The following is a 15,202-nucleotide window of genomic DNA, read 5'->3' as shown; positions in this document are numbered from 1 at the left end:
GAGGTGTCTATACATATATATTGGAAGAACATATACCAAAATGACCGCTCACCAGTCACATCAGTGGGCAGCTTTTGCAACCTGGTGCGGACTCCCCAGCCTCCAGAGCCATGCCATAGCTGCATGGCCATTGCTCCGTCTCCTGGGCTAGCCACCCGAGGCTTCAGGGCTCCCGCCTGGCCCTGATTCAAATCAGTCAATGCCGCGGCGGCAGCCTGGGGGATGGAGCAAAGGCCAGGTAAGGAGGCGCCTGCCAATGCCGGCCATTCAGCCAGCTTGGGGAATCAGTGGAGCAGCGTGAGGAGCTGAGGAGCAGAGAGAGGTTCATTGGAGGATCAGGAGTTAACCAACGGGGAAGAATATGTACCAAAATGTGTTGCTACCACGGCAAAAAAGGGAATGCATGAACAAAAGCAGAATGCCCCAGCGACATCATGATAACATACACATTGTACATTTTATATTGTACGTTGTACAATATACATTGTACATTGTACATGCTGCATTTTAACAGGCATGACTTCCCTCTGGAGAGGAAGGTCCCCCAAAGAACAAAAAAAACCAGGGGGAGATCCATGTAATAATATGTGTGTGTAGAGGGGAAGGGGTCATTTTGTTGGCGTCCATCACTCTTATGGAGGGAGGGAAGATAAATGGATGGCACAAGCTTTTGTGGACCAGACCCCATTTTGTCAGGTGACCAAAGCATTCATTGATATATAGAGAGAAGAAAGGAGGGGCGGGGTGTTTTACAAATGGAGAGCAAAGGACCAAACAATTGACAAAGATGTGCCACATTACTATGCAGAACACAAACGGATACAAGATCCAATCAGCAGAACACAAATGAATACTAGATCCGATCAGGTGTGACCCATTCCCAACTCCTGGGCGCTGGAGGTGAACGGGCTCAGCTATATGAATAGGGCAGATCAATACCTAAAGAGGGATAATTGCAAAATAATTAAACTATTTATAAAATGCTGTAATGTAAAGGTGAGGCAGACGCGCTTGGCTTAGCACACATAATACTTGTCATTGCAACGCATTTGCTTGCTTGCAGGGAAGATGAGTAGAAGCAAGGAGAGAAATGGAGGGGCTGCATTTTCCCGAAGAAATACAAATTGCAGTTTGTGCTCTCCTACAATGTGTGCATTACCAGGGATCCTGCACAGCAAATGAGCAACCATTACAGGTTTATTTGTTTTTCAATAACCTCTCAGTGATACAGAAATAATTGCATCAAAAACCAGAACAGTGTAATTATATGCATATTAAATTTATGAACAGTGATTGCTCTAAAATGATTTTTGACCATTTTCCTCATTAAACAAGCCTTGTCTGGATATTCTGGCAAATCATTAGGATTTAGTCATTTGCGTATCCACACATGAATGAATACCTTTTCTCCCTTTATACCAGCTATTCCAGGATCACCGGGATCACCTTTTAAACCCTATGGATTAAGCAAAAAACAATATAATAAAGAAATGTACCATTACTTCAGCAATACATTAATGCATGTGCCAGCAAAATAAAGCCCTGAGGCTTCTTTAAAATTGCAACCAGAGCAGTGAAGCATCAAAGAAGAGCCAAAGCGCTGTAGCAGGTTGTATGAATTACTTGACATAAATTATGAAATGCATATGGGAATTTTGCAACACTGAAAGACTAACTCATCCCCTTTCACTTTTGGAACTTTTTTCTTTCTTTCAACACACTAGCTTATGGAAACAAAGGGAAGCCAATGCCCTCCCCACTAAATTTTCAGTTATTTAGAGAAGAGAAGACATTTCATGAAATATCCAGAATGTGGGAGAGATTCAAAAGCATGCCTGTTTAACAGGAATAGTCTTCTCATCATACTAAAAGACATCTTGAACCAGAGAATAGACTTTTCACATTTGGGGATCGGATATAGACACAAGGGTTGTAAATGCAATGTGAAATGTGATAAGATGTAGTAGTACTATCACTAAAATTTGTGTTTCCCCTTTCTACATAAATATGTTCAAAGCAGCTCACAACAGAACATCAAAAATGCAGATCAATACATCCTTACAATAGCAATCAAATACAATCTCATTTTGAAACATGGCAATCCAACAAATAGTTCACTCTGATAATATAAACATTATAACGTTTAAAGACGCCGTAAAACACACTTATCTTTAAATTCATCCATTAATAACATTTCTATTCAATTAATGTCAACAATATTATTGTTAGCAGTAGTAGAATTGGTGGTAGAATAATTTATATTATGTAATATACTATAGGTCACAGGAATTTATTTCTGGCTAGTCTGGCAGATTATAGTTTTTAGAAGAATAAAAACATAAATACAATAAATACAATACAATGACTGTATTGTCACTGTAGTATCAGCTTAGGTGGCTTAGATTGGCACAGAAAGAAAAAGTTATACATGTTATTCTATAGGAGAATCATGATTCATGGCCCCAAGTCCTCCTTCCCCCTCCTTCAAGGTTTCCTAATACTATAGCTTGTTTTTTGGTAACAGGAAAGCAAGTGGTACTAAAATGATAAGCAACATCTGTGCTCTGGTGGGAACAGAAACATTAAATCAGTAAGTATTCAAAATACTCGTATTTGTGCAACTTCACTTCCTGCAAAAATTACATTAATTCACCATCTGGAAGAAAGATCATTTATGAGCATTTAAGTATCCACTTTGGATTAAATGGTGGATGTTGTCAATAATTCTGATTTAGCTTTGATGTGGCCTTTATTACGCCTGCCAGCAACAGAAGAGTTAAATCTGAAGTAGTCTTTGATTTATCAAAAAGAGACAGGCCAGGAAAAGGAAAAAGAAAGTGAGAGGAACGTTTCTCTACGGCTTATTAATGCCTGTGCATGAAATGGTATAAATGCAAATCATGATAATCTGATTTCTGTATGAATGTTTAAGGTTTCTGAATTGCTATGGCCTGAAAGTGGAATTGGTTTAGGAGGTAACACTAGAACACGAATGGAATAATATCTTTCACCAAAGAAATCACTTCTGTGACTGTATTTACAGGAGAGATGGAACTGAGAAAAAGACATACAAGGAAACATATGCTATTGCCTAATCATTCCACAAGCTCAATAAATCCATGCACGTACATAGCATGATGCTATTTAGAACTTTGTTGCTTAATTTGCAAAATGAGTGAGGTTGAACCAGGCCAACATTTGTCTGCCCTTATTTGAAAGTAGCTATCTTCTCCCAGGAGTCTTTCCCCAGGATGGGAAAATGGGAAGATAGGAACTGATAGACATAGAAGAGGCCTCATGAATTTGACTCTTAGGAAGGTTGCCATCAGCAATAGTTGTTCACAATAAAGCAGAAGAACCTGTATCAGGTTAGATGGGATATTTTACGTGCCCTACTATGATGGATCATTCTGAGCCCTGTTGGAACGTTCCATCACTGCTGAGTCAGAACTGAGAGCTCATCATTCTCCACCATAGCTGCCAATTCTCCCGTATTCCCCAGGAAACCCCCGTTTTTCCAGCCGTTTCCCGCTGGCAGCCCGGATTTTACAAAACCCCGTAAATCCCCCGGATTCTTACCGGCCCGGGGAGGCTCCTTCTGCACATTCTGGAGTCTCTGGACATGCACAGAAGCGATTTCTGGCGCTGCAGCCATTTTGGAAATGGGCAGAGCATGCGTAGAAGCGACTTCCGGTGCCGCTCTGCCCAGTTCCAAAATGGCTGCAGTGCGACTTCCGGTGCTGTGGCCATTTCGGGAATGGGCAGAGCATGCGTAGAAGCAACTTCCGGTGCCGCTCTGCCCAGTTCCAAAATGGCCGCAGCACAACTTCCGGTGCCGCGCCGCTGCCAATCCCGGATTTTTCAATCTGGGAGTTGGCACCTATGTTCTCCACCACAACCAGGCTGAGGTGGTTAGGGTCCTCTCGGTGCCAAGGTCTAGAACTATACAGGTGTAGAAACAGTCACTTGCAGTTTGACTGATGCTGCACTTAGTCTGAGGTTCTGGAAGTGATAGTGAGGAACATACCCTTTTGTGAAACCTGTGCTTGGTGCGATCACAGCAGAACACAATGCAGCTGACTGTGGGTTCCACTCATGCACATAGCAGGCATGATACCAAGGTCACAGCAACGATAGTAGCTTTAGTAGAATTAGTATACCAGCATTAGGAGCCGACAAGCGTTGTAGCTGAAAGGGCGAAGTGCTACCATTGCCTCTTAGTGATCTATGACTGTTCCCTTGCTGGCAGAGGCCTTTTAAGTTCAAGTTAGCGTGCCTACTGAACATTCTCATTGCTGAAAATAGCATGTATCTGAGTCATTCAAGAACTTTAGCACTCTGGCTACCGTCTAAGATCTAGAACCTTCTCTCATTTGGGCCTAATTTAAGATTATTATGCTACATTTCATATTTGAGCTCAAAGTACACAACGGACATGTAGCGCACTAATTGAGAATGGAGCACACAATTAAAAATAGCACTTCCCCCCTTTAAAATTCCATTCAACACATGGGTATAATCATTTCCTGGCCACTGCTCTCATGTATTTCTAAATAGTCATGTAGTTAACCATGGCTATCTTTACTCATGTGCACCCTTCTCAAATGATGTGCTACGTGTGCCACGGCATTGAACCCAAACACAAAGTGACAGTATGAAGCATCCATAAACATACAACTTTACCTATTTTTTCACCAGCTGTGAGAAGGGTTTAGAAAACTGGTGTTAAAGCTAATTGATTCAATGGCCTTCCTAACAAGAACACACTTTTAAAAAATATACAAAAAGGTTGCATACAAAGTAAAGACAGCTAGAATTTCAAAGGAGGAAGTAATTATGTCAGTTAGCATAGCCTTGTGACCTGCTTTTCAAATTAGATTGTTTTTAACCCTACCTTATGCTGGTTTCCTGGCTATAAGCTGTTTTTAGAGAAGTCACTACACAAGGTGATAGACAGCCTGGAGTGACATCCTGTTAACCCATTACCCTTTTATTGCTCCATAAATGCTTGCTGTTTTTCTTCTTCTGTTCTTTCAAAAGTTTTTCATTATTATACAGGTGTATTAACCAAACAGCACTGATAATTGTGAAAATATAATAATAATAATAATAATAATAATAATAATAATAATAATAATAATAATTTTATTTATACCCCGCCCTTCCCAGTCAAGACCGGGCTCAGGGCGGCTAACAACAAGAATATCAAAGGAAGCATAAAAGAAACAATTCAATTAAAATGCAGATTAAGTATGTTAAAATTCAATTTTAAAATTAGGAATCTACAAGTGCAACCTCATTTAAATATCACAAAATTCTTCATTTTGTGAAGAAACTGGAGAAAAGACTAACCAATGCAGAAAGGCATTCTAATAAAAATGTGCCTGCTTTAGTACCAAGGGAACTAAAAATACGGTATGATATCAAAAAAGCAAAGTAAACAGCAAAAAAAAACCCACCCCAAACCCCACAACTCTCCATGCACAGGAATATAATCAACTGCTAAGAAAATCAATGATATCAGGGTGTGCACTTGGGTTAAGGGCCTGTGTGGCGCTTTCTTCTATTACTTTTGGGGGGTTTTTTGGGGTGTGTGTGTGGATTTTATTGCACTAGCCAAAGGCCATGGCAACATCCAAAGAAGCAAAAAAGGAAAAGGAAACACACACACACACACAGCAGTCGCTACATATGCAGTAAAACCATGTTCAAAATTACACAGAATGAAAAGTAATTATCAAATAAAATGCGAAAATTAGATCTCAGAGTCCCCTTTGCGATTGACCCACTAGCCCATCCAGTTCTTTCTTCCTAAACTTCCTGGCTGCCAGGGCATAGCAAGCCACTTTGTAAGTCCCAGAGTCATCAGCATCACTCAGCAGCCATTTCACCCCCTCCATCCTGGTTAGATTGTTTCCTTCGTGAAAAGGGGCTTTATGAATTGACTTCTTGGGTCTGTATATAGTGGAGATTGTAGTAGGTAATGGCAAATGTCCTCTTGGACATGGTTGCCCACACTTTGAAAAGTGTGGCCTCGCTCCATAAGGAGGTAACGGGCTCAAGGCCACTATTGAGACACCCTAGTGGGGCTTTTTGAAAACGGCATTTTGATTGCCGCCACTGCCCCCCTCCCAGTCATGAGAACACAGACTCCGGAGCTTTAGACGATATGTCACTGAACCAAGTTATTTATCTGCACATTTAGGGCGTGCTCTTCAACCATACATCCCTCAAAGCAGCTTACAATAAAACAAGTCTAATACTAATATGAAACAATTCGATATAAAACCACAGGGGAAAATATATAAAACAAGGACTTCTCAGGAGCACTTTTCTATTTTCAGCTTGCAAGAAGATAAACTTCCAAAAGCTCAAAAGAGCTTGGAAAGTAGAACAGATAGAGTTCACTGGTCCACATGGGGCCTTAATGGAGTGGGTCTGGTGAGATATAATACAAGTACCACAACAAATAAGCCTCAATTCTAGTGGGAAAAGAGATTCTTACCTACGAGGGCAGCGTGACCCAGAATAATGCATCTCCAGCCTTCCAGCTGTACTCAGTCCAAGGGTTAAATGCAAGCACAGTCTCCTTACTTGGGAGAAGAACTGTGCAACAAACTCTTTTTCGTGCTACACTCTTTTTCAGAACAGAGCATCTTTGCTTATGCCTAGTCATGTATTCAAGAACTCTGCTTATGAGCCATTGAACCAGGCGCCCTGTACCAAGAGTTGATGCTCAGACTGTGTGCTGATTTTTATCAATAAAGTTTGGGGGGTTTTCAAGCTGAGAGTCTGAGTCTTTCATCCAAGGGCGGGAGCCAGGAAAAGTGCAATTGGTGTGTGTGTGTTGTGGGGGGGGGGATACAGAGAAAGAGAGTGACTATCTGTGTGCAAGGGAGTATATCGTTTTTAAAAATGTGTATCAGGGTTTACTTCAGCATCAGTAGTTTTCTCTTCTCATTGCTGTCAAAATAGCCCAGGCACACTTCCTTTCTCCCAGGGTATAAAATAATGTTAGGAATATCAGGGAGTGCTATAAATGGCCCCAGTGGAGAATGCTTTGGCACAATCCTCCAAAGATCTCCTGTTTGTGTTAAATATGAAAATAGTTGTTTTCAGGTGCATACATTAAAAAATGTTCTTTAAAAAGTTAGGAAGGTAACATAGATTGGATGCCAAGCAAACTGGGAATAGCAACATGAACGGCATTCATAATCAATATTTATGCTGTTGGCTGGATTTGAAATTGTAGTTCCTGACTGACGTGCTGTGTGTCTCCAGTGGGCTGAATGGTAAAGTGGAAGGTGCACATGGGGAGTTAACAGGCAGTTTTTATAGTCAGACCTAGTTCCTTATAAGACTAACTAAATAAGACAGCAAGTGCAAACCATCTGATGATGGCAAGGAAGTTAACTATTGGGGATGGACTTTCACTGTTTCAGGCTTATGGCTCCAGAAAGAAACAGTTCTTTCACATTAGATAGATGAAAAATTTGTAGAAGCATGGGCAGGAAAAGAAATACAGTGTCAGCCGGGAGGACTTCATCCGTTTGCAGAAGGGGGTTTGACCAAGCAGAACAGGAGGCAGAAAAGTGATTTTTGCTTATTGTTTTCTCCCCACTGTGGTGCCTCTACCACCTCCCATGCTGTTTTGGAGAGTTTTGCCAAACTTTGGAGCAGATTTGCAGAGAGCAAAGGAGAGGGGGAGGAATAGGCAAAAACCACTCTTCCCCCTTCCATTAACAGAGGCTTCTACTACATCAAAAGTCCCTCTGCAAATGGAAGGCGCCAATGGATAAAACCCACTGAGAGTGTTGGGCGCAGGTAAGTAAGGTAAAGGTAAAGGACCCCTGGATGGTTAAGTCCAGTCAAAGGTGACTATGGGGTGCGGCACTCACCTCGCTTCAGGCCGAGGGAGCCAGTGTTTGTCCACAGACAGCTTTCCGGGTCATGTGGCCAGCATGATTAAACTGCTTCTGGCGCGATGCACTGTGACGAATGCCAGAGCGTACGGAAAAGCCGTTGGGCACGACATAAATTGGAGCCATAACTAACTTTCTGTGCACACCCACCCACTTCTGAGTGTTTGGTCCAGTGCAGCAAACTGCTCATATCCAGTAAGCAGTAGCAGCCAGTATGCTTGGGCAGACCTGTAGTGCCACCAACCCAACACCGCTGTCATCACAGCCCAGCTGGATGTAGCTGGATTGGCTCCATTAGTGTATCCATGCAGCCTCAACCTCACCATCACCCTTGCCCCTAACCAAGCCCTGTGCAGGTAAGTTGCAGCAACACCAGTGTTAGGGTGGCTCTGTTTTGCCACAGTGGCTGCTGCTGATTGGAAAAGTTTACAGGGTGCCAAAAACACAAAGAGTAGCTAAAATATAAATCACTGAGGATAGGTAAAACATCAACTCACGTCTCTTCCAGGTATTCCATCTGCTCCTTGCTCTCCGCTATCTCCTTTTTCACCCTAGGAGAAAAAAAGCAAGCAATTCTTTTAACATTCTTCAAAAAGCGTATCTAAATGGAAAACAATTATGGGAAATTTAAAAGAACAGCGACCATTTTCAGTAACTGCATCAGGAAACTATTGCATTTTTATTTATTTATTTGCACTAAGTACAGTTGAATTCAGACACTTACAGCAAATTGAGAATGTATAGCATCACAACTCAATGGATTCAGCAAGGTTTAGTAATGCTCAATGGATTCAGTAATGTTTAGTAACGGAATTCAGTACCAGGAAGGAAAATGCTGCGATAAAAATTACAGTGAATTTCAAACTGGCTTTCACAGTTAAGAACAGAGAAAATTTTAGATGCAAAAGAACTACCATTGGTACTAATTATTCTTGTTTTTCAATCATTTGTGCACATCCTCCAAGAGAGCCCCATGAATTTTGCACAGTCATCATATTCCATACAAAAAGGAAAACAATTTGGAAGAAGAACCACGTTGTTGTCAAAGGAGAGATTGCTTGTGCCCTAAAGATAATCCAACTTAATGTTACATGCAAACAGATGTAATAAAAGTTGACAGTCCAATAAACAAATCCAATAAGTTTCTAGCCGCCCTGTTAAAAAAAAGAGGCAATGCCAGAATACTTCCAATATATGATATGGGAATAGCTTAATTATACAACCTAGGTCTAATAAATTCCACGAATTCTACCTCAATCTTTATTAATCTGGTTATTCTTCAGTCAAGCAAACTGATAAATCTATGAATAAAATAAATCTACCTAAACTTCCTCAACAAGATGCAGAAAGCCTTAAAAGCCCGGCTGGACTATTATAACTAAAGCAGTAGAAGAGGGAAAATATTACTTGTATCACTCAAAAATAGGATCATTGCTGTATTTAAGCCAGTGGTCAAGGCCAGACATTGCATGTGCTACAAATGTTCTGAGCCAACGTGTATCTAAACCCAGTACTGTCGATTGGTGTGGTTTGAAAAGGCTTATCCGATATCTAAAGGGGACATCAAGTGTATGTTTAAAGATATCTAGTACACAAGATGAGAGGCTAGAGGTATTTGTTGATGCAGACTGCGGGGAGCTGCGTAACTACCAGAAAATCTACAAGTGGAATGGTTGTGATGTTTGCCAATTCCATAATTGGATGGCGTTCAAAGGAACAAGGATTTGTAGCAACCTCATCCTGTGACGCAGAATATGGGAGCCTGTCGCTAGCATGCAATGAAAGCGTGTGGTTTATACAGATACTAAAAGATCTAGATTGTAAAGTAGATTTGCCTATCCAAGTGTATGAAGATAGTGAATCATGCATTGCATTAGCGGGCTCGGAAATAATGAAATCCGCATCAAAACATATTGCCATCCGTTATGCAAATGTTAGAGATTGTGTACAGAATGGGTTAATCAAATTGGAGTATTGTCAATCACAAGATAATATTGCTGATTTGTTTACCAAGCCTTTGCCAGCAACATGTCATAAGGAATTGATGACAAAACTGGGTTTATGTATATAATATATGTATGTTTTGTTTTCTGTTGGAGTTTTTGCATTTAAAGAAACAGAAGGGGTGTCACGGCTAAAAATTGGCCGCTGTTTCTTTAATGCTGGGGGAGCTGAGTCAGCAGTCTGCGGCGACTCATGCAACCTCTCACCTAATTGTATTGTACCTGTATATATGTTAGTGGTGTTTGCTGGGGCTTGGTTGGTTGGTGAAAGCTGGTGGTGTTGATGTCTGTACAGTTAAATCATTTTGCAGTTAAAGACTTTTAAGAATAAAAGCAGAATATACTCTGCAAGAACACTCTTTTCGTGGAGTCTTTTGTGCCTGGCAAAGCAGGTCAGAAGCTTTGCCATATTTTTCCAAAACACTGTCAATATATATATATGGCCCTATAGTTGATTATTCTTGTTTTTCAATGTGGGCATTGACATGTATAAATGAGAAGCCTCTAGCAATTACTGAGATCCGTTTCTACTGAGCCACAAACCTGAGGCTGCAATCTGACTTGCATATAGGTGATCTCTGTATTCCCACTGACACTCCAGCAATTATATGGATTATATATATATATACACACACACACACACACACACACACACACACACACACACACACACACACACACATATATATATATATATATATATATATATATATATATATATATATGGTCACAACATATGGCTAACTTTTAGGTAGGTGTAATTATGGATAGCCATAGAACTTAAAATGTAGATTCACTAGGCTCTGAGAATGAATGCTATTCCTGAAAAATGGAAAGGGGTTATGTTTCTCTAAACTCCCATTTCTACCAAAGTTGAAACTTAGCACTTTAAAAAGGAGTACAACAGGCATCCCCAAACTGCGGCCCTCCAGATGTTTTGGCCTACAACTCCCATGATCCCTAGCTAACAGGACCAGTGGTCAGGGATGGGAATTGTAATCCAAAACATCTGGAGGGCCGAAGTTTGGGGATGCCTGGAGTACAATATCAAATAGTCCCTATCTTATTCATCAGTTTAATTTTGTTATCGTAACAGTCCAGAACTAAGTTGACTCAACTAACCCTGGAATTTTCTATATACCCAGTTTAATGTTTTGCAGGCTGGCAAAGTTATAAAATATTTTATAAGTGTTTATTTTATTTTATTTTATAAGCATCGCTTATGTTCTAATTCTAGAACCTTAAAACTGATGTCCTACAATTGCCGTGGTGTTGCAAACCTTCATTTGCGGCCGTCTGAGCTAGAAAAGAGTTGTAGAACCTAAAGGGTAGTGGCAGCGATATGCCGGGGAAGGGAAGAGAGAGATCCAGATGGAAATGGAAGAGTGGAAAGGAAAGCAGAGAACAAAGAATAAGGAAGCAATTGTTAGAAACTCTGGTTTCATTCAGTGAATATTGTGCATTCTTCTTCCCTTGAAGTCTTTATTATTTCCTTGAGTCTACAAACAAACCCATCCTATCCTTCACTTTTTCCACATTACTGCTCATTACTTCTAAGAGCCCTGTGCCTTTTTATAATTTACTACTGAATTCCAAGAGTGCCACAACACAGTTCCAATAATGGCTGGTGGGGGGGGGGGGAATCGTATTCATGGAAGCAGCTTTTTGTTGCTGCTGCTGTAGGGGCTCTATCCCCATGTTGCATGGGTCACCATGAACAGAACCTCCAGTCTTACACTACACTGTTCAACACCCACCCACCCACACCACCCCTTGAGTGTACTTGGTGTTCAGAACTGCAAGCACTTCACAAGGAACTGCAGTGAGAAAGAAATGAAGACATATCAAGGCCAGTTGGTAAACAGGTGTGACTAGATGGAGAGTTGAACAGATCCATGCCTGGTTCACCATGTGGCAACACTAGATAGCACTGCCAAGTTTGGAACTTAAACTGCCAGACTGATGCAAGACTTCAGGATTGAGTGGCGGCAGAATACACATGGACTTTGTTGCAAGGTGTACATTTGGCAGTAAACAATTAAATGACCACCCTGCTGTGTTGTGCATGGACCCACTCCACTCATATTCTCACCATATCAAAATGCATATCAAAAAAGCAACTGAGTAGTTCTCACACAGTCCTCCACAGCTCATCTCCAAACATCCAGCTTCTGCCACTACATCAGCTGCTATCTCAGAACTCCATATCCAAATCACCCTGGCCAAAACCAATGCATACACTCAGTGGCCATTTAAAAGCCCTTTAAAGACAGGAGAGTACCTCAGGAGAAGACTCTCTAGGCTTCAAACTTATTTCCCTAAGTTTCCCCCCTATTTGGTGCACACACTCCCCACATAATGACACCTTCAATATTACACCTCACTTTCTCCCCATCTTGTACGGACAACAAATTAGAGGGAAGAAAAACACTCCTTTACTTTGCCAACATGATATCTGTGAGGAATTCAAACATATCTCACGTCCCCTACTAGCAGTCCTTACTAGAATGACAGTCACAAAACAAATGCTGCCTGTTCTTAACCCTGAACAAAGTAATTGGATAAAAAGGCGTAGGAAGCCATGCTGGTCCATCATTTGGGGGGGGGATTAAAAGCCACAGTATTATGATACCTTCATGACCCAAAATTAGGTGTGAGAAACCTGTGGCCATCCAAATGTTGTCAACTCCAAATCCCATCAGCCTCAGCCAGTGTAGCTATTGGTTAGAGATGATGTGGGTTGTAGTCCCACAATACCTGGAGAGCCACAAGTTCCCTACACCTGCCCTAAATTTGGCAACAAAATTACTACTAGTAGTAATCCAGGCATTACCACTAATTTATAAAGGTCCTGCTCCACAAGTCTCTGCCAAGTGAAGCATGGCAGGTACCTGAACTTGCAAGTTATTTGGGATGCTATGAATAAAGCATAGATCTCCGAACAGGATTTGTCTTCTCACATAGAAGCCTTTAAAACCCTGCAAATGATCTTCAGCAGAAAGGTTGCCATCTTATATGCTGAGAATTTTCATGTACAAATATTTTTATGACAACAATATTTGCAGTATAACAAAGTGCAAGGGGGACAACTGCTGAATCCATAAATGAGAGATTTTTTAAAACAGAGAAGCACCTGCCTTAGATGTGATTATGAGTAGCGGATGAAATACATGGCACTTAAGGTCACTTATAGGCCTAAATTCCATAATTAGCCTTGCATTTTCATGACTGCCAGTTTACAACTCCATATAAATTGGGTCCAGATAACAGTGATAGTCAGTCATTTCCCCTCCAGATGTTTGGATTTAGCAAATTGGAACACTGAGCTGAAGACACAGGCCTTTAGGCCTTTGTTCTGGTTTGCAGACAGAGATCTGGTATGAAGGCTCTCCAGCTTGGAGACATCCCCTAGTTGCATTCATGCTGACTGAACCCAGAATTACTGGAAGGATGCTCTCACAGCAAGATGAAAAACCTTGAGAATAGAATATAAGTAATAAACAAGAAATGGGGATGCAGACATCTCTCCTGGGATCACATAGCCCTGATCCCCACCCCACAACCCCACTCTTCTGCCTCCTTCTGGGATATTTATATCCCCTTTGCAAAACTAAAACAATAGGGGGAGGGTCATATGCAGTGTTCTTCAGGAAGGCATGACCAAAAAGGCTTTGGTGACAAACAACCAGAAGAATATAAGAAAGCACCCTTGCTGCTCACGCAATAGGTCAATAAATCATATTTTAAGATTGATTTCTGATTTTCTAGCTGCAGAACATTCGAGTCCTTACAAGAAACAGAAACTAGCCCCATTCCCTTTTATTTTAAAAGGTAAGTCAGGAACCAATCTTTTCCTGTCAGTAGTTGACAAATGGCATTACTCTCACATAATGCATTTTTAAGACATCAACATTTACTGTGGATTCAGCAGACTGCTACAATTGTTGTTTAGAGACTAGCAGATTCCGCACAGCGATTACAACAATGTCAAATGTGTGATGGACTGGTGAGCATGTACTGTAAAGCCTCAGCTTCACAAGCTTCTGATACCAGTATGACCTCTCAGTTTATATTTCTGCAAGTTCCTTAATTTGTTATACTTCCATTCCAGCCTTCGTTTGAAAAGGCAGTGTACATAGATCTCCCCTGCCCCATTTTGCTGCTGCAACAAACTTGTAAGGAAAACTATCCTATGAGATAGCGCCTGACCCAATATCACCCGGGGAGTTTCATGGCAGAATAGAATCTGGGTCACCTCTGCCTAAGCCCAACAAGGCAACTATAGGCTAACCCACACTTAACTTTTCTCCGCTCTTCCAGACACTGTCTGCATTTTAAAGCTCAGTGTCCAAGTGGCACTTTTTTTTTTTTTTTGCTCTGGAGCTTTCCCCGCAAAACCCCAGTCTTTAAAGCGGCATTGGAGCAAACATAAATCTTCAGAAAACCTGAATTGACGTTTGCTTTGATTGAACACTAATAATAACAAAAGCTTCAGAGTTTAGAATTTGCTGGAGTGCGACATAGGTCAAAAAGTGGCAGTCTGTTAAAGGCAGCTAGCTGAGGAGAGGGTCAGAGCCATGTTGATGTCCATCTGAATACAGAGCTATGCCTACAAAAGAAGCAAGGCCCTCTTGGGGTGTCAGTGCTGTGAATGCCTCCATTGTAGGCTCAGGCTGTATATATGTGTCAATAAACCATGTATCATAAAGACACCACAGACTCTGCTGTGCCTCATTTCCAAAAGGAAACACAAACCCTAGGTAAAGCACTTGAAACACCCAGAATCTTGCATCACTCGGAGATTGGGGGTGGCATGCAACAGTATTAGCTACTTAGGTTCTCTATTTTGCAGGAGAGAACCTACTTAGGTTCTCTATTTTGCAGGAGACTGACAGACATTCTTATAAGGCTAAAATCCTATGCACAATTTCGTGGGAGTAAGCCCTAGTGATCATAGAAGGACTTCTTTCTAAGTAAATATCCATTAAATCAGACAGCATCATTTTCTCAACAAGAAATGGACTTGCTTTTAATTTTGACTTTTCATTTAGAATGATTGAATCTTCTTATCTCCAGTATTTCTTGCAACATGCACTCATAGATGTCTAGCGCTCTGAGAGCAAAGAAGTTAATGCTGTTTCTCCTTTTACAATTTGTTTCCATTTTTATTTTTCTCATCATGTTACACATACCATTATTAAACACTGGAAAATCAATAGCCCACTCCAAAACTGATGCACTAGAGGCCATGTTCTTTGCTAGAAATACTTTATTGAT

At 41.0% G+C, this 15,202-nt stretch overlaps 1 protein-coding gene across 2 annotated transcripts in view; it reads right to left on the bottom strand.

The window, feature by feature from the left end:
- The window catches only part of COL19A1 (collagen type XIX alpha 1 chain), a 175,447-nt gene that overhangs the window by 81,754 nt on the left and 78,491 nt on the right, over positions 1-15,202 (bottom strand). For both annotated transcript variants that reach the window (XM_035109681.3, XM_088665845.1), the window contains exons 13-14: positions 8,420-8,473; positions 1,403-1,456 (exon numbers count right to left, since the gene is read on the bottom strand). In XM_035109681.3, coding sequence (XP_034965572.3) covers positions 1,403-1,456; positions 8,420-8,473 — 108 coding nt within the window. The remainder of the gene's footprint in view (positions 1-1,402; positions 1,457-8,419; positions 8,474-15,202) is intronic.

The sequence above is a fragment of the Zootoca vivipara genome, chromosome 3 (genome assembly GCF_965207765.1).
Source record: "Zootoca vivipara chromosome 3, rZooViv2.hap1.1, whole genome shotgun sequence".
Taxonomy (NCBI): Eukaryota; Metazoa; Chordata; class Lepidosauria; order Squamata; family Lacertidae; genus Zootoca; species Zootoca vivipara.
Note: the sequence above shows the minus strand (reverse complement) of the source record. Positions and strands in the feature narration are given on the sequence as shown.